The sequence below is a fragment of the Bos taurus genome, chromosome 10, assembly GCF_002263795.3.
Source record: "Bos taurus isolate L1 Dominette 01449 registration number 42190680 breed Hereford chromosome 10, ARS-UCD2.0, whole genome shotgun sequence".
Classification (NCBI taxonomy): Eukaryota; Metazoa; Chordata; class Mammalia; order Artiodactyla; family Bovidae; genus Bos; species Bos taurus.
This window is the reverse complement of record NC_037337.1, coordinates 6,820,892-6,848,294: the sequence shown is the minus strand read 5'-3', so window position 1 is coordinate 6,848,294 and position 27,403 is coordinate 6,820,892. Positions and strand designations below refer to the sequence as shown.

Genomic DNA, 27,403 nt, shown 5'->3' with positions numbered 1-27,403 from the left:
GTAATCTTACCCATGCTCTTTCTTTACTGGGTAGCACCAAGTAGACTGTATCAAAGAACCTGTGAAAAACAACACTTTTTTTGGTACCATATTTAACCAAATAACAGCACAAAATATGGTAGTATTAATTGAAATCTGCAAACAATTGTAATTTATAGTGCTCTTACAAGTTTCATTCACCTTTTCCACCATCACGTTTTTTCTTAAGGTTGATATAGGATCCCAGTTACATTTTACAGGAAATGTAAATGCATGTGTGCATATAAAGTATATGCATATATATTTAGTGTGTGTATGTATATATATGTATGCACATGTATGTACATATATACTCATATATATATATACACACACACTCTGTAAAGATTAGGAAATTCTTGAATAGAGAGAGTTGTTTATCAAGAAACATATCCTTGGCTCAGCTGGTAAAGAATCTGCCTGCAATGTGGGAGACCTGGATTCAATGCCTGGGTTGGGAAAATCCCCTGGAGAAGGGAAAGGCTACCCACTCCAGTATTCTGACCTGGAGAATTCCATAGACTGTATAGTCCATGGGGTCACAAAGAGTTGAACACGAGTGAGCTACTTTCACTTCACTTAGGTAATTGATATAACTGGGAAGCAAAGTACAATGATAACAATATGGTTTAAATGAATTTGTGTTTTTTTCAAGAAGTATTTGTATGCTTGTGTGCTAAACTGTAAACTAGAAATGAGGAAACAGTAATGAACAGGAAGTCATTCTTGAAGGATCTTAAAATCTAATGAGAGTAATTAAATACATGATAGTTGATAAAATAATAGCTATTTAATAACTATATACTTTTTATGTAGATTTCTAATATATGTTTATCTAGTAATATATAGTAGATATGTATAATATATATGTAAATCTCTATAGTCTCTAATTTTATGTTTAATAGCTCTTATCTAACATTATATCCATTGTTCTTACAGTTAAATAATTTAAAATTAATGTTCGTCAGTGGTGATGATTTTTCTCAGTTACCTGTATAAATAATTCCTTCTCTTATAGAAGTATACTTAATTTTTAGCCAGTTATGTCCAAGAATTCTAAGATTAAGTAATTTTAGTTGTTAACAATATTAGTAAGAGAAAACCTATTCATCAAAGATGTTAGCTTATATTAATAGATTCACAGGTGTGTAATTGCATGTTTATTCACTTGCCTCGAAGTCTTTTTAGTGTTATTGCTGTTCTGTGTGTTTTTGTTTTGTTCATTTTTTAAAATTAAGGTTTAATATATATACAGTGAAGTGTACCACTCTTAAATGTACTCCTAGATGAGTTTTATACATATGTATACTCCCCTGTAACCACTACTCAAATCAAAATGTAGAACTTTTATAACCCCCCAGGTTTTTCATGCCTCTTCCTACTCCATACCATACCACTGCCTCAAGAAGTAACCACAGTTTTAACTTATTAATATATCCTTATAGATTAGTTTTGCCTGTTCTTGGACAGCTTGTAAATGGAATCATACAAAATATACTCTTGTGTCTGGCTACCCCCTCCCCAATACTGATTGTGAAGTTCCTTCATCTTGTAACTTTTAGTGATAATTTGTTGTTTTGTTATATAGTATTATTACTGTATACTGTTCATTGTATGATGCATTTTCATTCTATGACTTTACTGTGTTTTTTCCTTTTTCCTGCTGATGGACATTTTTTAATTTTGACTCTTGTGAATAAAGCTGCTGTGAGCATTGTTATGTGTATTTTTGGTGGATATATGCACTGTTTTCATTTGGGCATATACCAAACAGTAGAATTATCAGTTCATGAGGTATATACTTAGCTTTAGGTCTACAGAGGTAGACAGTTTTCCAAAGTAGTTATATCAGTTTATAGTCCCACCAGCAAGTAAGTGAGAATTCTAATTGCTTTTCACCCTTGACAGCACTTGGTATTGTCTTTTTTTTGTGAGTGATTTTTTATATTTTGATTTTAGCCATTCTGATGGTTCTGTAGTCCTCTCTTCACTTCAGTACACAAAAATCAGTTTGTAGGCCTAGTATACTAATTCATTGATTTGCACCAGCTTAATTCAGATAGGGTTTTTAGAAGTGGGTGAGCTCTGTGAGTTCTGTTTGGACTTTAATCCTTAAATATTTGAGGTGAAGGAATAAAGGTGTTAGGGAGAAGGCAATGGCACCCCACTCTAGTACTCTTGCCTGGAAAATCCTATGGACGGAGGAGCCTGGTAGGCTGCAGTCCATGGGGTCTCTAAGAGTCGGATACAACTGAGCGACTTCACTTTGACTTTTCACTTTCATGCACTGGAGAAGGAAATGGCAACCCACTCCAGTGTTCTTGCCTAGAGAATCCCAGGGACAGGGGAGCCTGGTGGGCTGCCGTCTATGGGGTCGCACAGAGTCGGACACAACTGAAGTGACTTAGCAGCTTAGCAAGCTCTGTGTGAGTTCTGTTTGGACTTTAATCCTTAAATGTTTGAGGTGAAGGAATAAAGGTATTAGGTGCTTTATATTAATAATAATTCTGTTAGGCTTTAATATCAGATTTGACCCATTGCAATCCATTGTTCTAAAAAAGAAAGTTTGAGGTTGGTGCCAAGGCCAGCCTTCTAAAATTTTGTCCTTGGATCTTATAGCAGATTCTGAGAGCTATAGACCTTATCTATAAAAGCAGAAGGTTAAAGTAGAAATCTAAGCTCTTTTTCAGCTCTAAAATAATTTAATCCAGCAGTTGGAAAGTATAAGAAACATCTCTTAGAATATCTTTTTTGTAGTGATTGGTTTTACCAATTATTGAGTTATTTTCTTCCTGGCATCCATTACTTGCTTTTTTTTCTCTATAACAAAATAAATTTAGCTCCTACTGGGGAAAACAGACACATGAATATATATTATAGGTGTTTCTCTGATGCTAATTTATCTCTCTTTTTTTTTGACATGTAGACACTTTGGTAGTTACTTAATCCATTTAAATATGTAACATACCTAGTGTGTGTGGGTTAGGTGCTCAGTTGTGAACAACTCTCTGCAACCCCATGGACTATAGCCCACCAGGTTCCTCTGTCCATGGAATTTTCCAGGCAAGTATACTGGAGTGAGTTGGCATTTCCTTCTCTCAACCTATGGTAGCTTGTATGTGATATATGGCCCAGAAAAACAGTGTTTTCTGGAACAGAAGAATACTCATTTTTTTCTTTCTTTCTTTTTTTTTTTTTTTTTTTGAGCGGAAGATAAATTCTTACTGCAGTAAGAATTATTTTTTTGGCCAAATTATAAAATTTTGGTGAAATGTAAAAAAAATCCCATATCACATGATAAATTCTTCGTCTGGTTTTATTTTTTAAAGGAAACTGAGAAGAGAAGAAGAGTGGAGGAAGCATACAAAAATGCCATGACAGAACTTAAGAAAAAATCCCACTTTGGAGGACCAGATTATGAGGTATGAAATTATAGTTTTGGTCTTAGAAACACGTAGAAAAAAAATAATATATATTTATGTCACAAAAGTGATTTTTATATTATGCTTTTGTAACCTTTAAATATTTTGAATATTTTATAATATATGCTAGGCTTACCCTGAAAAGATTTTTTTCCTACAAAACTTTAAATAAAGAGCCTTAAAGGGCTCATTACTAGGCCTGTCTGCTTTATAGGACAAGTTTTTGTCTCGCCTGTGAGGGTTATACTTATTGATATTACCTTGTAACTCCTTCTTTTTTTTTAAATTTTATTATTTGAAATCAATAGATGCATTATTTTTTTGCTTGCACTATAAAGCATGTGGGATCTTAGTTCCCTGACCAGGGATTGAACCTGTGCTCTCTGTATTGGGACTGCAGAGTCTTGACCACTGGACCTCCAAGGAAGTCCCTAATTGTTTTTTTGTTTTTGTTTTTTTAAATAAAAGCAACCTACAGAGGAAAACTCCAAGAACTTGACTGGTGAAAGATTTTAGTCTGTGCTGTATACTGTGAGGTCTTATCCATAGCAGAGCATGAACTGTTCTAATTGCCTCACCTTTATGTTTGAAAAATGTCTGAAATCAGTTTCTTTCCCCATTTTGTTATTTGTTAAGCAGTTAGTAGAATCTGCCTCTCCATATACACACACATATAGGAGTACAAGGAGTATCATTGACATGGAAGTAGAATGTTTAAAAAAAAGACATTAGATTGTATTTAAGAAAATAGAAGAAAAATTCCTTGCCGTTATTATTCTAGAAAGGAAAAAAAGACCTGCTATTGATAATATTTTTTATGTTGGGACTGATTTCCAGCTGTGAAAATCTGTAGTATGAAGACTTGAGCGATAATATTTTTAAATTAATAAGCTGTTATTTTGTTCCTTCTAGAATGTATAAAAATTACATAGTCAGCTATTGTCTTGGATTTTAAAGTCTAGATTACTGAAATATTAGCTGTTAAAACAAAAATTTTAACTTTTACTCTGAAGCTGAGCAGGTTGATTTGCTATTTTAGGTTTGTTTGCGGGGGAACTATGAGCCTTTAAAACTTACCCTATTTTTTTCATATTGCAAACATGCATTTGCATATCCAGTCACATCAGTTGGTTCATGTATGTGATGTACATTGCCATGTGTGTGTACATCCTCTACAAGTGGCTGTGCTTTTGTATACTCTATAGTAGTATGTATTATTTGTGTGAAAAGTATTATAAACTTATTACAGTGCAGTACTGTATAGCCCATTGTGTCAGTTGGGTACCTGAGCTAACAATTTGAACAAATTGAACTTAGGAATGTACTCTCCAAATGGAACTTGTTTGTACGACTGTATGATTTCATATTTGTCTCCCCTTTTGTTATTTCAGAGGAGAGAGAAGGAGGGTCCTTGTGATAGGTTTATTTTCATTAAAGAAATTGCTTTATTGATGTGATTTAGGCTTTCTGTTAAAAATGTTCATCGTTTATTTGCATTTCTTCTTTAGTGGCTCTCTTATACACATCCCTTGACATTTTTATTGTTAGAATTTGGGTGTTTTTCCTCTCTTGATTTAGAAGATGGACAGGATTGACTTCATTTCTCAATTTTCTTCTTTTTAATAGTTGAAAAAAAATCTTATTAGTTTTGCCATGTCAAATTTTGTGCTTTCTTGTATTTAACTCACAGTCTTGATACAGTTATCTTTATGTTTTTTTCATGTTTTAAAAAGTGTTCTTTTTTTGGCCTAAAGATGTAAACTGAGGTAGTCTCAAATTAACAGAAATTGAGTTTATTTGGGAATAGCAGAGATTATGATTTGGTAAATCTATGCCAAATAGAAAGTTACAGGCAGTTTTGTAGAGGCTGTCGGGCAAGCTGTATTTTATGGGCAAGGAGTGCAGACAAGGGAAGTCCAGCCAGAGTCCAAGCAGTAAATTCATTAGCTTGAAGATGGGGAGAGATACTTGGCAGATGGTCATTGGTCTGGAGATAAGGCTCTGTGTTCTGTTGATCTGGCATTTACGGAAATCATTCTCTTAGTTAAGTTCCATTCTTTAGGTACAGGTATGAGATTCCCATTTCACATCCTCAGATTCCATTTTAGATTGAAATCCTTTCACACTGTACTGCAAATAATTATCTATATTTTCTGTTCTTTTTTTTAATGATCTCTTCTAAATATATTAACACATCTGATTTTTTTAAAATTATGATGTAATGGAGGAATCTGTAATTTTATATTCCAGTTGGAATTGTTGACTAAACCATCTTTTTCCCACCTAGTTGAAATGCACCTCCCCTCTTTCTCTTTTAATAGTTAAGGAGACTTCAGTTTTTTTCTCATCAATTCTCTGTTGATGAAAAATTAAGAAAGAAATGGAAATTTTTATTGGAGCCAAATTGAGGATTATATCCCAGGAACAGCATCTCAGACAGCTCTGAGAACTGTTCCATCCATTAGAAGTGTTTTTGAGACAGAAGGCTCTACATCAAATCAGATGATGTAATACTGACAGTTTACACAGCTCTCTTCTGCAAGTCTAAACTGGTAGGTAACATGACTCACTCCAAGATCAAGAAGGAAGGTTATCTTTTAAGGAGTTGATGCTAGGAGAACATTGTGTTTTAGGATTGGGCAGGTGTTTTTGTCAATGGGGAAAATTTGGTCATGATGCAAGATGCAGATAATACAGTATACAGTAGCCGGGAAAGGGGAGGCCAAAGAGCAGAGAAAAAGTTTTTTTTTCAACATTTAATTTTTTTCTCATCTTGCCATAAAATATTAATTTTATTTCACAATTTCCCTCTTTTGATCTTTAATCTTTTGATAGAAAGCATTAGGCAATCAAATATTTGGTCCCTTGATGCCAGGGTTCTTGCTCACCTGCCCTTGATCATCATGTCTCTCAGCGCTGGGTCCAAATAGCTGAGTTCTCTTTTGGCAGAGGGAATTATACTAGCAGAATGTTCAAGTACTGAGAGCTGATTCCAGGTTGTCCAATATGATTTAACCCAAATTTCCTCACATGTGCATTATGTATGCCCATTATTTTATAGAGCACTATATAGACATGATCTACAAATTCAGGTTGTTTAGACATCATTGTTTTACTATTAGCAGGTGATACACAGAATGGAAGGCAAGAAACTATCACTTTGTAACTCCACAAACTGTAATTTAAATTGTCAGGAGGACCAACATCATCATTAATAGAGATTTAAGCCAAGATCCTCCTAAACTGAACTCTTTTCCTAGTGTTTCCCCTGAACTGGGAAGAAGATTGTTCAAAGTGGAAATTTAGCTCTTCATGTGTCATGAAATGAGTTACCAAATATTGTGGCCAAATGGTCATACCATTGGATACCTGATAGAAACCAGTGTACTCACATTACAGATTAACAGAAGCTACCCATAAGGGATCTTAAGCCCAAGGCAAATGAACTATGTGTATTCCTAACCAACCTGGGAAAAACCAAGGTCATGAATTTGTTCTATAAATCCATTGGGTCCTTGTAGGAGCTACCCAGTATTCACCATCTAATGAAATGGGCTGTTTATGGCCAGATTCAGAATAGGCATCTTGGTCAGGTAAGAGCATCTCACTTAGGGATATTGGCGGTGATATTAGCTTGCATGGTGCTAGAGTTTCTTTAAAATAAAATGTCCAAGGGCCATCCAGTTAGAGCCTTGGAGAGGAGAAATCCAGCAGGACAACCTGGGCCATAGGTAATTGGCCCCAAACCCAGTGATTAGATTAATTCTAAACTTGCAAATATTGAGCCCAAGAAAGAAACTGAAACCAAAAAACTGACTCATTAGAAAAGACCCTGATGCTGGGAAAGATTGAAGGCGGGAGGAGAAGGGGACAACAGAGGATGAGATGGTTGGATGGCATCACCGACTCGATGGACATGAGTTTGAGCAAGCTCCCAGCATTGGTGATGGAGAGGGAAGCCTGGCGTTCTGCAGTCCATGGGGTTGCAAAGAGTTAGACTCGACTGAGTGACTGAACTAAAGAAAGAAATACATTTGATTCATAAGCAAAGATATGATTTCCCCCCACCCCACCAAAAAACGAGTGTAAGTAGTTGTCAAAGTTACCAGTATACAGACCTGGTGCAGCATCTTGGATTAGCTGTCTCCTTCAGATGGCTTCTTGTGCTGGTCTGGTAATACTGTTTTTAGTTGAAGTCAGGTGTCAGAAACAGGAGTTGCAGTTTATTCAGAAGAGGAGGCCTAATACAGTCCCTTCTAATGTGACTGAGTCCTTTATCTGAGACCTTTCCCAGTAGGAATAATCTCCTGGTTGCAGGTCATGGCACATCCGATCTTCATCCAAAATTAAATTACTGTGATAAGCTTCAGAAACATACTTTGAGTGCCCTTTTAATAACTAAACTTTACAATAATATGACAACAAGGAAACTATCTCAGAAAAGAATCTTAGACAGTAGTGAAGACCTCATTCAATAAAATTAGAATTTAATAACCACTTAAACATTATCTTTCTGTAAAATTACCATAATTTCTACCAAATACAACCACATTAAGACTAATTTGTTCACAAAATGTCTGATTAATTGACCACATAGACTCTTTAAATTGGCTCTGATGGAACTTCATAATGAATCTCAGTTGAACTTAAACTCTCTAGGCCAGGAAAGCCACACCAAAGGCATGTCATGGATTCTTCCTGTGATAAATGTAGATTTGGGTGCTGGGTTTAGGTGAATTTCTCTCTTCTCTGCTGCTAAGTCGCTTCAGTCATGTCCAACTCTGTGCGACCCCAGAGACGGCAGCCCACAAGGCTCCCCCGTCCCTGGAATTCTCCAGGCAAGAACACTGGAGTGGGTTGCCATTTCCTTCTCCAGTGCATGAAAGTGAAAAGTGAAAGTGAAATTGCTCAGTAGTGTCCGACTCTAGCGACCCCATGGACTGCAGCCTACCAGGCTCCTCCATCCATGCGATTTTCCAGGCAAAAGTACTGGAGTGGGGTGCCATTGCCTTCTCCGCTCTCTTCTCTAGATTCCCTGAATACCTTGAGATTCCTGCACCTGTTAGTAGGTGGCCTTCCTTGTATACCTGGGTAAGCTAAAAATCTAAGGGTTTACAGATTCTGAAGGGATCAGATAGAGAGAAAAGATAAATGTTTTATTTCTATATTCAGAGGTATAGTAAGGGTTTCTTTATATCTGGAAAGCAGATTAAAAATGAATAGTATTTCAGACAAAAAAAAATTATAACCATACTCATAAGTTCATTCAGTCCTGCGAGACTAATCCTAGATCTTAATCTTCAGTTAGCAGTTTTATGAAACCATCCAGTTTTCCATCAGAAGTCTTTAATTTCTTACCCAGTTCAGTGGTATGATCTGAAAGTTATCAGAAACCTGTACTTGTAAAAAAGTTCTTTTTATGAATATTCTTGAAGATGAAGTATTTTTACCTAAACATTGGAGTAAAACAATAACTGTCCATAAATTACAAAAGCTTTGAAAAGTTAAAGACCTGATTCCAGTCCAATTGACAAACTTCATTACTGCTGTGACATAAAACAATTTAAGATAATTTCTAGAATTATTACTGATAACATGTTACCAGGACATTTTAGGAGTTCCATGTAATTTCTAGAATTTCTACAAAAGTAAGAGTTAGTTGCTCAGTCATAAACAACTCTTTGCAACCCCATAGACTATAGCCCATCAGACTCCCCATTGACTGTAGCCCACCAGGCTCCTCTGTCCATGGAACTTTCCAGGCAAGAATACTGGAATGGGTTGCCATTTCCTCCTCCAGGGGATCTTCCCAACCCAGGGATCAAACCTGCGTCTTCTGCATTGCAGGCATATTCTTTACCGTTTGAGCCACCAGGGAAGCTAGACTTTCTAGTAATAACATTTACCCATTTAATAGGCCCTCAGAAGTTTTATCACCACTAAAATTTGACAATACTTGCCATGTAATTTAACATACCAAATAAGCCTAATAGTTAATTAATCTTTTCTCTGAGATGGAGAGAAAACAAATAATTTAACATATACCAGGGGCCCTTTGAAAAACTTCAACGTTAACTAAAGGTCCGGTGAACTTCATTTAGAAGTTGATCTTTGGAAATTTTGTCAAAAATACCAAAAACTTTCAAAAACCTGGTTAAATAGGATCATAGGTCAGTGTCATTTAACCAGCACGACAGTAAAAGAGCTCAAAGGTTGTCGTAAATCACCAAAAGGCAAAGAAACTCACACTCTTACTAAAAGCAGCTCAGTATTTTAAGGAAACTGTCTTCTCAGAGAGAAAACTAAATTCAAGTTTCGTATACTTACCTTTAAAAATCACTTTCTTAATTCAGTCTTATCTTAGCCATTCCCAACCATGTACAAAACTCTTTTCTCAGTATTCCTTTTCCTCAACCCTTTAACGGCTTTCTGTATCCGTATTATTTTTTCCTTTATTTCCATTCAGAAACAACCAGCTAGCTCTAAGACAAAACTATCCCGTCTTCCCCTTTTAAAAAAAGCCTTTCCATTCCTCATACTTTTTATTCATGTATTTAAAATTTTTTATTTATGTATTTATTTGGCTGCACCAGGTCTTAGTTGGGGCACATGTAATCTTTAGTTGTGGCATGTGAACTCTTAGGTGCAGCATCTGGGATCCAGTTCCCTGGCCAGGGATCGCACCTGGGTCCCCTGCATTGGGAGTGTGGATTCTTAGGCACTGAACCACCCCTGAAGTCCCTCTCATCGTCTTTTAGTGAAAACATGCTTCCCATCTTCCTTGCATACTAAAATGTTTCCTGCCGGGGTGGATCCAGGGAATTCGAAGCGGGGATGGCGTCGGCGAGGATCAGGAAACAACTGCTTAATTAAACTTTAATTAAGGATATAAAGAGTAATAGAATGAGGATAGCTCAGTGAGGAAATTCAGTGGAGAAAAGAGGCTGAAATAAGGATAGCTCAGTGAGGAAATTCAGTGGAGAAAAGAGGCTGAATAATTCAGCCAGAAGGTAAGAGAAAGAACGACATGGTGACACCAAGTTTCGGTGAACAAGGCCCCGCACTTTATTTTCCAAAGTAGTTTTTATACCTTAAGTTATGCATAGAGGATAATGGGGGAAGGGGTAGAGTCATGCAGTAAGCCAGGCTTTCTTCCTGCAAACTTATCATATGCAAAAGTTTAGGTGATTTGCATCATCTTCTAGCCCGGAGGCCTTTTTCTCTAAAGGTGATTATTCTAAAGTCAGGTGCCAGCCTCCAAAAAGCATTAGATAAAGTTGCATTCCTACAGAGCAAAGGTGTGGTGGGCTATAACAAGAAAAAGAATTAACTCAAGGGTCCCAGGTTACAAACATTAAAGCTACTACTTACACCAATTATATTAATCAATACACTGCCAGGGACACAGCAGATAAGGGATATGGAAACTTAGCAGCAAACATTGGCCCAACAAGTGAAAATCCCTTCACCAATACAATTTCTAATCAATCTTTTAACTGCTCAAAGGAATCTGTATTTAGACAGTTTAGAACATCTCCTGCCTCTCACAGTTGGGAGGCTCTGAACAGTCACACGTGGCCGGAAAAACCTATTCAGGCAGGCTAGAGGATTTCCAAAGGAGTTTGTAGGTTGAAACACTGTCACACCCAAGAATTATTAACTGGAGCTGTAAGCTAACTCTTTTTTCAGAGAGGTAGTGGGGGACAGCCCCCCGTAAAGTCAGAGGTGTAGGTGAAAGCACAAAGCAGAAAGTAGGCAGACTCTGGTGTTGGGGGTAGATTGCTCGAGAATTTCCAGGGAGACTCCTGAGGCTTGATCCCGCCTTTGCGTATGCCAAGCCTCCTTCCTCATGACCTTTGCCAGGGGCGGAGCTCGCTCCCCGCAGTTTCCTTTAATATTTTAGTAGCTTTAGTTATATATATTATAATTCTTAACCTTAAAACCTAGTTTCTAGTAAAAAGTAAGCACTTATAAACTGTGTTTTACATTATTCTTTAGATTGGCAAGTTTATAAATACTGTTTGTTCCTAGAAAACATTCACTTTCTTACAGAAAATGTCTTAATGCAGCATCATATTAATAATCCTCTAAGTACCTTTTAGAAGTTTCTCTGCAAAAGGAAACCTGTGTTCTGTAAATAATGTCCGAATATCTTACTTGGAAACAACTTGGGTATGCAATGGATTCCATTTAAGTTAATTAAGCGCAACTCTAAAGTTCAAGTTACCAAAATCTAGAAGGAGTATTTTATATAGACATACCCAAAACATAAATTGTTCCTAAAGGGTTAAAAGTTTCATCATATTGTTATTTTTACTTGCTGAAAAATTTTCTAACAGGAACACTAAGATTTTATTTGATTTCTAGTAAATTTAAGTATAATAAAAGTATTATGCTCTAAAGTGTTCAAACAAGAGATGGCAAGAGTGAATGTTGACATTCTAGGAATCAGCAAACTAAAATGGACTGGAATGGGTGAATTTAGCTCAGATGACCATTATATCTTCTACGGCGGGCAGGAATCCCTCAGAAGAAATGGAGTAGCCATCATGGTCAACAAAAGAGTCCGAAATGCAGTACTTGGATGCAATCTCAAAAAAGACAGTGATCTCTGTTCATTTCCAAGGCAAACCATTCAGTATGACAGTAATCCAAGTCTATGCCCCAACCAGGAACGCTGAAGAAGCTGAAGTTGAACAGTTCTATGAAGACCTACAAGACCTTTTAGAACTAACACCCAAAAAAGATGTCCTTTTCATTATAGGGGACTGGAATGCAAAAGTAGGAAGTCAAGAAACACCTGGAGTAACAGACGAATTTCACCTTGGAATACGGAATGAAGCAGGGCAAAGACTAATAGAGTTTTGCCAAGAAAATGCACTGGTCATAACAAACACCCTCTTCCAACAACACAAGAGAAGACTCTACACATGAACATCACCAGGTGGTCGACACCGAAATCAGATTGATTATATTCTTTGCAGCCAAAGATGGAGAAGCTCTATACAGTCAACAAAAACAAGACTGGGAGCTGACTGTGGCTCAGATCATGAACTCCCTATTGCCAAATTCATACTGAAATTGAAGAAAGTAGGGAAAACCACTAGACCATTCAGGTATGACCTAAATCAAATCCCTTATGATTATACAGTGGAAGTGAGAAATAGATTTAAGGGCCTAGATCTGATATAGTGCCTGATGAACTATGGAATGAGGTTCGTGACATTGTACAGGAGACAGGGATCAAGACCATCCCCATGGAAAAGAAATGCAAAAAAGCAAAATGGCTTTCTGGGGAAGCCTTACAAATAGCTGTGAAAAGAAGAGAAGCGAAAAGCAAAGGAGAAAAGGAAGGATATACCCATCTGAATGCAGACTTCCAAAGAATAGCAAGGAGAGATAAGAAAGCCTTCTTCAGCGATCAGTGCAAAGAAATAGAGAAAAACAACAGAATGGGAAAGACTAGAGATCTCTTCAAGAAAATTAGAGATACCAAGGGGACATTTCATGCAAAGATGGGCTCGATAAAGGACAGAAATGGTATGGACCTAACAGAAGCAGGAGATATTAAGAAGAGGTGGCAAGAATACACAGAAGAACTGTACAAAAAAGATCTTCACAGCCAAGATAATCATGATGGTGTGATCACTCATCTAGAGCCGGACATCCTGGAATATGAAATCAAGTGGGCCTTAGAATGCATCACTACGAACAAAGCTAGTGGAGGTGATGGAATTCCAGTTGACCTCTTTCAAATCCTGAAAGATGATGCTGTGAAAGTGCTGCACTCAATATGCCAGCAAATTTGGAAAACTCAGCAGTGGCCACAGGACTGGAAAAGGTCCGTTTTCATTCCAATCCCAAAGAAAGGCAATGCCAAAGAATGCTCAAACTACCGCACAATTGCACTCATCTCAGATGCTGGTAAAGTAATGCTCAAAATTCTCCAAGCCAGGCTTCAGCAATACGTGAACCGTGAACTTCCTAATGTTCAAGCTGGTTTTAGAAAAGGCAGAGGAACCAGAGATCAAATTGCCAACATCCGCTGGATCATGGAAAAAGCAGGAGAGTTCCAGAAAAACATCTATTTCTGTTTTATTGACTATGCCAAAGCCTTTGACTTTGTGGATCACAATCAACTGTGGAAAATTCTGAAAGAGATGGGAATACCAGACCACCTGACCTACCTCTTGAGAAATCTGTATGCAGGTCAGGAAGCAACAGTTAGATCTGGACATGGAACAACAGACTGGTTCCAAATAGGAAAAGGAGTCCGTCAAGGCTGTATATTGTCACCTTGCTTATTTAACTTATATGCAGAGTACATCATGAGAAACGCTGGACTGGAAGAAGCACAAGCTGGAATCAAGATTGCTGGGAGAAATATCAATAACCTCAGATATGCAGATGATACCACCCTTATGGCAGAAAGTGAAGAGGAACTAAAAAGCCTCTTGATGAAAGTGAAAGGGGAGAGTGAAAAAGTTGGCTTAAAGCTCAACATTCAGAAAACGAAGATCATGGCATCCGGTCCTATCACTTCATGGGAAATAGATGGGGAAACAGTGGAAACAGTGTCAGACTTTATTTTGGGGGGCTCCAAAGTCACTGCAGATGGTGACTGCAGCCATGAAATTAAAAGACGCTTACTCCTTGGAAGGAAAGTTATGACCAACCTAGATAGCATATTCAGAAGCAGAGATATTACCTTGCCAACAAAGGTCCGTCTAGTCAAGGCTATGGTTTTTCCTGTGGTCATGTATGGATGTGAGAGTTGGACTGTGAAGAAGGCTGAGCGCCAAAGAATTGATGCTTTTGAACTGTGGTATTGGAGAAGACTCTTGAGAGTCCCTTGGACTGCAAGGAGATCCAACTAGTCCATTCTGAAGGAGATCAGCCCTGGGATTTCTTTGGAGGGAATGATGCTGAAGCTGAAACTGCAGTACTTTGGCCACCTCATGCGAAGAGTTGACTCATTGGAAAAGACTCTGATGCTGGGAGGGATTGGGGGCAGGAGGAGAAGGGGACGACAGAGGATGAGATGGCTGGATGGCATCACTGACTCGATGGATGTGAGTCTGAGTGAACTCCGGGAGTTGGTGATGGACAGGGAGACAAGGTGTGCTGCGATTCATGGTGTCTTGAAGAGTCGAACATGACTGAGCGACTGAACTGAACTGAACTGAACTGATGCTCTAAAGACATTTCTGTATTAGTTAAGCAAACAAGCTTAAGCTAACTTAAAAACATATATAAAGTCGGTACTAAATATATCATGGACCATATAAACCTGAAATTCATTCTGACCAGGTTCTTATATATTTCTGAGTACTTATATAAGAGCTTAATTGCCTTTAAACCAATTAAATAGAGCTCTTTTACCAAATAATTCTGACAGTACCACACATCTACAGCACTTATATAGAGATACGAGTAAACACACATATTACTGAATTTCAGCCAAAAATCAGTTGTAGTGATGTAAAATCCATCAGTTATAAAAGAGGTTGAATTCTATTTGGGTTTCTGCCAAATGGAACAAATCAAGATCACCTGTTTAGATTGTTAAACTCTTTGCTAGTATTTATGAGAGACATCACCGATTTGGTGGACATGAGTTTGGGTGAACTCCGGAAGTTGGTGATGGACAGGGAGGCCTGGCATGCTGCAATTCATGGGGTCCCAAAGAGTCAGACACGACTGAGCGACTGAACTAAACTGAACTGACTGATGAGAGACAATTCACATTTCTATTTGAGAAGTCAAGTAACAAGTTATTTACCCCATCTCAAGGCCAGAATTATTATTTTTTTCCTTTATTTACAAACCTCTTAAGATAATTAGGGGACATTTTGGGAGTGGTAAAAGGATTGGTGGGCTTTGGGTTGTTTCTGGAGCTACCCTTCTGATGCTGTAAAGGCTAGATTTGTAAAATAAGGTTTTTGGTTTGGCTCCCCCCCCCGCCCCCTTTCTCAAAGAATTGGGTGGCCATCTCAGTGACACCAGCAAAGGACTGACATACCCATTCACTTTTGTTGGAATCTTTCTTTCCTTCATTTAGCTTACAGGGGGCGGGGTGGGGGGGAGAGCCTCTTCCCAGCTAGCCCTCTCGAATTCTGTCAGGCTTCAAGTATCACCTATGGTCAGTTTAGTCAGACCATTGGCCTCCCACCTCCCAACTTGGTAATCCATTTGTAAACAATTTTGAGGATTCTCCCTGGTTTTAAGAAATTCTAACTGTGGCCCTTGTTTGGCCTTTGATCTGAAGAGGCTTGCCTACAAGCCTCATGTGTTCCTGTTGTAAAAGTAACCATTTGATAGTGTTTTGTGAGTAGAAAGGCAATTCAGACGGAAGATTATTAATAGTGGGGAACAGTAGTTAAAGTTTTAGGTACCTTTTATATCATTAATCTTTTTTTTAGCCTTTTACAACAAATCTTTCAATGAGACTTGAAATTTTGAAGTCTTTGGGGGCTTATGTTTACCAATTAAAATAGGTACGATATTTAAGATGAGAACTCTGTAAAATTTTAACAATTTAGTAGACCTTCCCACTCAAAGGGTCTAAGAAGGTAGCCTGATGAATATTTTTCCCTGCTAATATAATTTTAGAAAAGAAAAACTTACTGCTGTTGCAAAAAATCAGTTTGGAAGTGCTAAAAGAACCTATTTCGACCATTTCAGGGCTGAAGTCATTCTAGTTGCATTTAAGAACTTGCAAGCATACATAAACCCAGTTGGTATTCCCAGTGGTGACTGCCCACCCAAAGGGTTTGGCTGTAAGGCACAATTTCTCACTATTTTGTAGCCTAATTCAGATGTGGGATATGAGATATGATCTGAAGAACATTCTGAGGACAGAGTGTCAGATCAGATGTGTGCTTGTTCTGAGTCTGGCCCCAAGGAGCTCACCTCGCAGGGCGTGGTTCTCCCTGTGACAGCCTGCAGCTACCACTGGTGCCTGGACCATAGGTGATCAGCCTCGCTTGTGCTTCCCCTCAGTTCCCCCCATGAGTAGTGTTTACTTAATTTACTTAATGATTGTAGTGGAACTCCCTTATTCTCAGAGCTGAGTAATTCATTCTCTCATTTCACTAACAAAAGCTTTGTTCAGACCATATATCAACCTTTGTTTTTTGTTTTTTTTTTTCAATTTAAGCCAAATTTAACAAATACCCAGCCATCTGTGTTTCCCTGGGCCCCTTGTCCAGAATCCCTAGGTCCTGCCTAAGAAGTGCACAAGTGCCCCTTGAGACTCCAAATCTGAAGTGAAATAGCATGAATAAAATTTTCAGGATCGTCATTCAAACTATGAGATTGGATTCTAGGAGAGCTCACCAGAACACCTGAGGAGTCCTGGTAAGCTGGTGGGGCTCTGTGGGCCCATGCTTGTCACTGAGCATGGGTTCTGTGTGGACTCCCAAGTGTCATTTAGTGGGCATCTCTGACATCCTGCCAGCTAAACCATGCATGTTGATAAAAATTAATCAGTCTGTCTGAGAAAGAAATGGAAAATTGTATTCAAGCCAAATTGAGGAGAACTGTTGTGCCCATTAGAAGTCAAAGCATAGTAGAATAACTTGAGATGGGAGCAGTACATCAAATGATGTAATATCGACAGTTTGCACAACCCAGTTCTACCGGAATAAAGTGATGTCATGTGATGCCTTACAGGATCAAGAAAGAAGTTTATCTTTTTAGGAGTTGTCTTGTTGATACTAGGAAACTATTGCGTTAGGATTGAAAAGTGAAAGTTCCTCAGTCATTTCCTACTCTTTGCGACCCCATGGACTATACAGTCTGTGGAATTCTCCAGGCCAGAATACTGGAGTGGGTATCCATTCCCTTCTCCAGGGGATCTTCCCAACCCAGGGATCGAACCCAGGTCTCTTGCATTGCAGGCAGATTCTTTACCAGCTGAGCCATCAAGGAAGCCCTTGCTGCTAAGTCGCTTCAGTTGTGTCCGACTCTGTGCGACCCCATAGATGGCAGCCCACCAGGCTCCCCCGTCCCTGGGATTCTCCAGGCAAAGTGAAAAGTGAAAGTGAAGTAGCTCAGTCGTGTCCAACTCTTAGTGACCCTATGGACTGCAGCTTACCAAGCTCCTCCGTCCATGGGATTTTCTAGGCAAGAGTACTGGAGTGGGGTGCCATTGCCTTCTCCGAAGGAAGCCCTTAGGCAGGTATTTTTCCTGATGGGGAAGATTTGGTCATGATGCATAATGCAGATATATAATAAATAATGGAGGGGAAAGGGGGGGCCAAAGGGAAGAGAAAAGTTTTTTTCTATGTTTAAATTTTTTTCTTGTCATAAAATACAAATTTTATGTCAAATCCCTGTAGTTTCAAGTTATATAATCCTTAAACTAGTGCCTGTTCTTACACATTTTTCTCCTTTTCAAGTTTTGAACCATTGGATTTTAGACACTAATTCAAACTTTGACTTTGTTTTGTTCTTATCAAACAATCACAGTGTACTAGTTACTGAACAAAGATTTAGCTGTTTCTGTCCTCTGTAGCCTCAGAAATTATAATCTTAAATCCATTCCTTAAGATATAACTAATGCAAGACACTGCTAGGCATAAAAGTGAACAAGCAAACACTTTAAAATCATTAATGAAATTTTAAAAGCCCATTATCGTCATCATCATTTATCTTGGTTTTATAAACACTGAATGTGAAAGTCATTCAGTTGTGTCTGACTCTTTGCAACCCCATGGACTATACAGTCCATGGGATTCTCCAGGCCAGAATACTGGAGTGGGTAGCCTTTCTCTTCTCCAGGGGATCTTCCCATCCCAGGGATCAAATCTAGGTCTCCTGCATTACAGGTGGATTCTTTACCAGGTGAGCCATCAGGGAAGCCCTGCTGGGCATGGGTGATATTTTAAGAATAAGACAAACAAGGATCCTGCCCAGGGACCTTGTTGTTGTTGTTTAGTCAGTAAGTCATGTCTGACTCTTTGCAACCTGGTGGACTATAGCCTGCCGGTTTCCTCTGTCTATGGGATTTCCTAAGCTAGAGTACTGAAATAGGTTGCTATTTCCTTCTCCAGGGGATCTTCCCGACCCTGGAGGGTCGGGATTGAACCTGTGTCTCCTGAATTGGCAAGTGGGTTCTTTACCACCAAGCTGCAGGGGAATCCAACTAAGTACATATATAATGGGAACACAGAGTAGTTAATGGGTGATTAGAATAATGTTTGTTATGAAACACTTTAACACTGGGAGGATATTAAGTCAGGGATGGCTTCCAGGTATAGTAACATCTGAGCTAAAACCTTAAGAAGGACTGAGCTTAGTATTTATTAACCAAGTGGATAGCCTGGAAAGTATTTGCTTATAGGCAAGCAAATAGAAAAGAAAACATTTGAAGACCCAGAAAGAAAAGAGAGCATTTTGCCCCAGGGTAACACAAAGCACTTATATGTGGAGGGTGGGGCCTGTACACAGTAGGGAGTGGCAAGACTGGCTGGAAAAATCTGCCTCAGGCAATGGGTTTGAGGTACAGGAACTTACCAGATCTAAAGTTTAGAAAGTCATTCCTGCTTCCTGCAGTGAGGAGAGTGGACTGAAGATGACAGTTGTGACCAAGGGCTTGGAGACTCTTTTCGGTATTAGAGGTAAGAATTGAAGATAGCTTAAATTCGGATTTCCCTACTTTCTTCAATTTAAGTCTGAATTTGGTAATAGGGAGTTCATGATCTGAGCCACAGTCAGCTCCCAGTCTTGTTTTTGTTGACTGTATAGAGCTTCTCCATCTTTGGCTGCAAGGAATATAATCAATCTGATTTCGGTGTCGACCATCTGGTGATGTCCATGTGTAGAGTCTTCTCTTGTGTTGTTGGAAGAGGATGTTTGCTAAGACCAGTGCATTTTCTTGGCAAAACTCTATTAGTCTTTGCCCTGCTTCATTCCGTACTCCAAGGCCAAATGTGCCTGTTACTCCAGGTGTTTCTTGACTTCCTACTTTTGCATTCCATTCTCCTATAATGAAAAGGACATCTTTTTTGGGTGTTAGTTCTAAAAGGTCTTGTAGGTCTTCATAGAACCATTCAACTTCAGCTTCTTCAGCGTTCCTGGTTGGGGCATAGACTTGGATTACTGTGATATTGAATGGTTTGCCTTGGAAACGAACAGAGATCATTCTGTCGTTTTTGAGATTGCATCCAAGTACTACATTTCGGACTCTTTTGTTGACCATGATGGCTACTCCACTTCTTTTGAGGGATTCCTGCCTGCCGTAGTAGATACAATGGTCATCTGAGTTAAATTCACCCATTCCAGTCCATTTTAGTTTGCTGATTCCTAGAATGTCAACATTCACTCTTGCCATCTCTTGTTTCACCACTTCCAATTTGCCTTGGTTCATGGACCTGACATTCCAGGTTCCTATGCAATATTGCTCTTTACAGCATCGGACCTTGCTTCTATTACCAGTCACGTCCACAGCTGGGTATTGTTTTTGCTTTGGCCCCATCCTTTCATTCTTCCTGGAGTTATTTCTCCACTGATCTCCAGTAGTATATTGGGCACCTACTGACCTGGGGAGTTCCTCTTTCAGTATCCTATCATTTTGCCTTTTCATACTGTTCATGGGGTTCTCAAGGCAAGAATACTGAAGTGGTTTGCCATTCTCTTCTCCAGTGGACCACATCCTGTCCAGGAGCTGACCGTGGCTCAGATCATGAACTCCTTATTACCAAATTCAGACTTAAATTGAAAAAAGTAGGGAAAACCACTAGACCATTCAGGTATGACCTAAATCAAATCCCTTATGATTATACAGTGGAAGTGCGAAATAGATTTAAGGGCCTAGATCTGATAGATAGAGTGCCTGATGAACTATGGAATGAGGTTCGTGACATTGTACAGGAGACAGGGATCAAGACCATCCCCATGGAAAAGAAATGCAAAAAAGCAAACTGGCTGTCTGAGGAGGCCTTACAAATAGCTGTGAAAAGAAGAGAAGCGAAAAGCAAAGGAGAAAAGGAAAGATATAAGCATCTGAATGCAGAGTTCCAAAGAATAGCAAGAAGAGATAAGAAAGCCTTCCTCAGCGATCAGTGCAAAGAAATAGAGGAAAACAACAGAATGGGAAAGACTAGAGATCGCTTCAAGAAAATTAGAGATACCAAGGGAACATTTCATGCAAAGATGGGCTCGATAAAGGACAGAAGCAGAAGATATTAAGAAGAGGTGGCAAGAATACACAGAAGAACTATACAAAAAAGATCTTCACGACCCAGATAATCACAATGGTATGATCACTGACCTAGAGCCAGACATCCTGGAATGTGAAGTCAAGTGGGCCTTAGAATGCATCACTATGAACAAAGCTAGTGGAGGTGATGGAATTCCAGTTGACCTCTTTCAAATCCTGAAAGATGATGCTGTGAAAGTGCTGCACTCAATATGCCAGCAAATTTGGAAAACTCAGCAGTGGCCACAGGACTGGAAAAGGTCCGTTTTCATTCCAATCCCAAAGAAAGGCAATGCCAAAGAATGCTCAAACTACCGCACAATTGCACTCATCTCAGATGCTGGTAAAGTAATGCTCAAAATTCTCCAAGCCAGGCTTCAGCAATACATGAACTGTGAACTTCCTGATATTCAAGCTGATTTTAGAAAAGGCAGAGGAACCAGAGATCAAATTGCCAACATCTGCTGGATCATGGAAAAAGCAAGAGAGTTCCGGAAAAACATCTATTTCTGTTTTATTGACTATGCCAAAGCCTTTGACTTTGTGGATCACAATCAACTGTGGAAAATTCTGAAAGAGATGGGAATACCAGACCACCTGACCTGCCTCTTGAGAAATCTGTATGCAGGTCAGGAAGCAACAGTTAGAACTGGACATGGAACAACAGACTGGTTCCAAATAGGAAAAGGAGTCCGTCAAGGCTGTATATTGTCACCCTGCTTATGTAACTTATATGCAGAGTACATCATGAGAAACGCTGGACTGGAAGAAGCACAAGCTGGAATCAAGATTGCTGGGAGAAATATCAATAACCTCAGATATGCAGATGATACCACCCTTATGGCAGAAAGTGAAGAGGAACTAAAAAGCCTCTTGATGAAAGTGAAAGGGGAGAGTGAAAAAGTTGGCTTAAAGCTCAACATTCAGAAAACGAAGATCATGGCATCCGGTCCCATCACTTCATGGGAAATAGATGGGGAAACAGTGGAAACAGTGTCAGACTTAATTTTTGGGGGCTCTAAAATCACTGCAGATGGTGATTGCAGCCATGAAATTAAAAGATGCTTACTCCTTGGAAGGAAAGTTATGACTAACCTAGATAGAATATTCCAAAGCAGAGATATTACTTTGCCAACATCTAGTCAAGGCTATGGTGTTTCCAGTGGTCATGTATGGATGTGAGAGTTGGACTGTGAAGAAAGCTGAGTGCCGAAGAACTGATGGTTTTGAACTGTGGTGTTGGAGGAGACTCTTGAGAGTCCCTTGGACTGCAAGGAGATCCAACCAGTCCATTCTGAAGGAGATCAGCCCTGGGATTTCTTTGGAAGGAATGATGCTAAAGCTGAAACTGCAGTACTTTGGCCACCTCATGCGAAGAGTTGACTCATTGGAAAAGACTCTGATGCTGGGAGGGATTGGGGGCAGGAGGAGAAGGGGACGACAGAGCATGAGATGGCTGGATGGCATCACTGACTCGATGGATGTGAGTCTGAGTGAACTCCGGGAGTTGGTGATGGACAAGGAGGCCAGGTGTGCTGCGATTCATGGTGTCTTGAAGAGTCGGACACGACTGAGCGACTGAACTGAACTAAATTCGGATAGAACAGTAGGAATGTACATAGACAAATCAGGTATTTGGAAAGTAGTATGTGGTAACTGAATGAGGGAAAAAAGGATTTCAAGAACAGGCCCAGGTTTCTGCCTAAGACATATTGATGTGGAGAGGGAAGAACAGATTTTAGACCTGGTGCATATAAGTTTAAACATTCACATGAGGAGTCTATCTTATGTATTATTAGATGTAAAGATCTGCATTTAGGAGTGAGATGACAGGCTGTGAACTTGGGAATCTTCAGATGATGACTGAAGTCATAGAAATAGTAAGAATGCTGTGGGGAGAGCAAAGGTGGAACCCTGAGGAGCACTCACATTTACGGAGTAGACAGAGGAGGAACCTGCTCGGGAACCTGAAAAAGTGCTTGCTTTTCCCAGTGCATAGGTGAATGCTTAGTTGTGTCCAACTCTTTGCAACCCCATGGACTATAGCCCACCAGGCTCCTCTGTCCATGGAATTTTCTAGGCAAAGAATACTAGAGTGGGTTGCCATTCCCCTACTCCAAGGGATCTTCCTGACCCAAGGATGAACCCGTGTCTTCTGCATTGGCTGGTGCATTCCCAGATGGCATCACCTGGGAAGCCCAAGTGCATGCTGAGTTGCTTCAGTCATGTCTGATCGTTTGTGACCCTACAGACTACGTAACACACCAGGCTCCTCTGTCCATGGCCATAGCCTACCAGGCTTCTCTGTCCATGGGATTCTCTAAGTATGAATATTGGAGTGGATTGCTGTACCCTCCTCCTGAGGATCTGCCCGGCCCAGGGATTGAACCCTGTTCTCTTATGTCTCCTGCATTGGCAGGCAAATTCTTTACCAGTAGAGCCACCTGGGAAGCCTAAGAGGACTGGGAAATTACAAATCCCAGAGGGAAGCTATGACAAACCTAGACAGCGTATTAAAAAGCAGAGACATTACTTTGTCAACAAAGGTCCATCTAGTCAAAGCTATGGTTTTTCCACTAGTCATGTATGGATGTGAGAGTTGGACTATAAAGAAAGCTGAGTGCTAGAGAATTGATGCTTTTGAACTGTGGTGTTGGAGAAGACTTCTAAGAGTCCCTTGGACTACAAGGAGATCCAACCAGTCCATCCTAAAGGAAATCAGTCCTGAATATTCATTGGAAGGACTGATGCTGAAGCTGAAGCTCCAATACTTTGGCCACCTGATGTGAAGAACTGACTCAGAAAAGACTCTGATGCTGGGAAAGATTGAAGGCGGGAGGAGAAGGGGATGACAGAGGATGAGATGGTTGGATGGCATCACCGATTTGATGGACATGAGTTTGAGCAAGCTCCGGGAGTTGGTGATGGACAGGGAGGCCTGGGGTGCTACAATCCATAGGGTCACAAAGTCAGACACAATTGTGCAGCTGAACTGACTGAACTGAGGAGGATGAGGGCACCAATGAAGATCATTAACATAAGAAACTCTGCTAATAGGGCAAGTAAGATAAAGACTCTGCAGTGTCCCATAGACTTAGCAATAAATAGCTCTTTCCTTTGGCAAGCTTAATGAGATAGATAAGTTTTTTGTTTTTACTTCAGAGGACATTTATTTATTTACAACTTAGTTGAAATATAATTAACATATAACATTGTGTAAGTTTAAGGTGTACGATGTAATGCTTTGGTACACGCACACACATACATACATACATACATACATATATGGGCTTCCATCACTGCAGATGGTGATTGCAGCCATGAAATTAAAAGACGCTTACTCCTTGGAAGGAAAGTTATGACCAACCTAGATAGCATATTAAAAAGCAGTGACATTACTTTGCCAACAAAGGTCCATCTGGTCAAGGCTATGGTTTTTCCAGTGGTCATGTATGGATGTGAGAGTTGGACTGTGAAGAAAGCTGAGCACCAAAGAATTGATGCTTTTGAACTCTGGTGTTGGAGAAGACTCTTGAGAGTCCCTTGGACTGCAAGGAGATCCAACCAGTCCATCCTAAAGGAGATCAGTCCTAGGTGTTCATTGGAAGGACTGAAGCTGAAGCTGAAACTCCAGTACTTTGGCCACCTCATGTGAAAAGTTGACTCACTGGAAAAGACCCTGATGCTGGGAGGGATTTGGGACAGGAGAAGAAGGGGACGGCAGAGGATGAGATGGCTGGATGGCATCACTGACTCAATGGACATGAGTTTGGGTAAACTCCGAGAGTTGGTGATGGACAGGGAGGCCTGGCGTGCTGTGATTCATGGGGTCGCAAAGAGTTGGACATGACTGAGCAAGTGAACTGAACTGAATTGATAGCTCCGTTGGTAAAGAATCCACCTGCAATGCAGGAGACTCTGGTTCAATTCCTGGCTCAGGAATATCCGCTGGAGAAGGGATAGGCTACCCACTCCAGTATTCTTGGGCTTCCCTTGTGGATCAGCTGGTAAAGAATCTGCCTGCAGTGTGGGAGACCTAGGTTCGATCCCTGGAGAAGGAAAAGCTACCTACGCCAGTATTCTGGCCTGAAGAATTCCATGGAGTGTATAGTCCATGGGGTCGCAGAGAGTTGGACATGACTGAGCAACTTTCAGTATACATATATGCTGTAACATGATCACAACATCTGTCACCTTACATTTTTACAATTTTTTTTTTTTTGCCGTGAGAACTTAAGTATTTTAATAAAGGAAAATTTATTCCAGTTCTTTCTCAGATTTTTAGCACTGTAGTTCCCAATTGGTAGACTCCTGAGACTCTGACTCTTGAATAGATTGAATGAGCATTAGAACTTCGTAAAGTATAGATGTGGTTATGATCAGTGGAATTTAAAAATCATTAGAAAACATTTGAGTTCAGAATAGATTTTTGGTATTTTATGGTTTTGTAACATCAACAGAGACCAAAATGATTCTGTTGACATTTGAGTGTCTGAAATGTTTTGGCTTTATAAAGGGCGTCTTGCAGGACTCTCTTTCATGATATAGCTGGTCATTAGATGGTTATGTTAGGGAGGGATAAATCTTCCTCTACCTTTCTTTGTTTTTTCTGGCTCATCTAAAAAATTAAATTGACACAGGACAGATGAACAGGAGAAAATCAAGGTTTAATGATATGTCTATGTGGGAAAAATCCAGGGAAACTGAGTAACTCCCCAAAATGGCCGAAATTCTCACCTTAAATAGCATCTTCAGCTAAAGACAAAAGATGGGGACATAGTGGTTTGGAACTTAAAAGACGGGTAAGGTAATTCACATGAAGAGGGAAAAGCAGATGTTTGGTAAACCATTGTTTGCTGGGCCACACAGAAAATGTGGCACACTGCAGGCTCTGGTCTGTAGATCCTGCTGAGTTTCCCTCATAACATCTAGCCCACATTCCGTGCAGATCTCTCTAGTGATTGCTGTGTTCTCGGCACAGAAACTTTGTCTAAAACTTTTTTAGATCATGAGAGGGGAAAATCAGAATTTCTTCCTGAATCTTTCAGGCCTTTGTTTGTTTTTAGCTAGCTCAGAATAATCCACGTGCCAAACAGATATTTTGGTAATTCATTGAGATGTGCACTTTTATGTGTGTTGTAGTTAAATTAAAAAGTTCAGGGGGGTTTTGAAGTGACTTTCATGACCCTCTAGAACTGTTGCACTGAATCAGGATTTCTGATATGCCTGTGCCAAATAACAGAAGCGCTAGAGCACAGTTCCTCCTGCTCTTCTTGTGGGGCCCTAGGCTGTGGCAGGGTAGAGATGAGTTACTACAGACTTTTTAATGGAGTTGTGGTGACTTGGAATTTTCAGTCTTAATTGGGAAGATTCCAGACAGACCCACAATAGTTCATTTGTCTTATTTTGTATATTTAAAAATTTAGGAAACTTAAACCCAAGCCTGCCTTTTCAGCCTTCAGTTTAACCATAATATGAAGCTGCTGGGGAGAGGAATATTCCCCCCTCTACCCTCCTTGAGTTCTTGTGCCTGGACTAATAATAAAATTGACATGAGACAGATTAACAAGAGAAAAACAAATTTTAATTCATCTGCATGGCGGAGTCTCACAGAAATGGGACCTAAAAAGAGGCCAAAGCATTCAGCTTTTATGCTCATTCAACAAAGAAACAATAAAATTTTGAGGAATTGATAGGATGATAGGGCCTCGGATGGTGGCTCAGTAGTAAAGAATCCACCAGGGCTTGATCCCTGGGTCAGAAAGGTCCCCTGGAGGAAGAAATGGCAACGTACTCCAATATCCTTGCCTGGAAAATTCCATGGACAAAGGAGCCTGGCGGGCTATAATCCATGCGATCGGAAGTCACACGACTTAGCAGCTAAACAGCAACAACAAAGCAACCTCTGGATGCAGGGAATGCACGTTTCACATGAGATTTGTTTCCTGTTTTCAGGGAGATTGGAGTGTCAGAGTGTTCCTCTTGCATCGGCCATTTCTTATGTAAATTTAATTCAAAATACTCAATATGCCATTAAGAACCATGAGGTAGCCTCCTCTGGACCCCAATAGCGCTGTTGTTCCGCTTGTAGTCTACTTGTTGTTCAGTCCACTTAAATGTGTTTTATCACCGCAAGACACCTTGCTTGTACATACCTTGCTTGTTTCCTTTTTGCTGTTATTCTTTGTATTTTTATCTTGTGATGCAGCTGAGGTTCTACTTGCATTACAACTACTAGGAGGACTTATTAACATGCATATTCCTGGCTCTACCCAAGACCTACTAAAAAGTAACTTCTGTGAATTGGGGCCTGGGACTTTTCATTTTAATAAGTTCCCCAGGCAGTTCCTCAAGTGATTGGGAGCCACTGCTTTACTGTTCTAAGCAGGCTTTCAAGCATTAGTTCAACTTTTTTCTCTATGACGTAATTGTCTTTACTTAGGAAGATCCCCTTCAGAAACCCTGTTGGTACTTTTCATCGGCTATAGACCTTCTGCAACTTTGTACTTAAAACCTCCCTGCAATTCTATATGGTTTCTGACAAGTACTCATGTCACAGGTACTCAACTCTGCCACTGTAGCATGAAAGCCGACACGGACAGTCTATGAATGAATGGGCGTGATTATGTCCCAGTAAAGCCCTAATTTCATACAATTCCCATGTCATGATTTGGGCTTGGGGGCACACCGCTCCACTTGTGGGGTCTTACTTTCCCAACCAGAGATTGAACTCGGACCTTCGTGAGGGAGAGTGCAGAGT

At 39.8% G+C, this 27,403-nt stretch overlaps 1 protein-coding gene across 3 annotated transcripts in view; it reads left to right on the top strand.

The window, feature by feature from the left end:
• CERT1 (ceramide transporter 1) overlaps nucleotides 1-27,403 on the top strand; it is a 131,497-nt gene that overhangs the window by 77,049 nt on the left and 27,045 nt on the right. For all 3 annotated transcript variants that reach the window (XM_024997293.2, XM_059890241.1, NM_174765.3), the window contains 1 exon segment: nucleotides 3,348-3,440. In XM_024997293.2, the coding sequence (XP_024853061.2) occupies nucleotides 3,348-3,440 (93 nt within the window).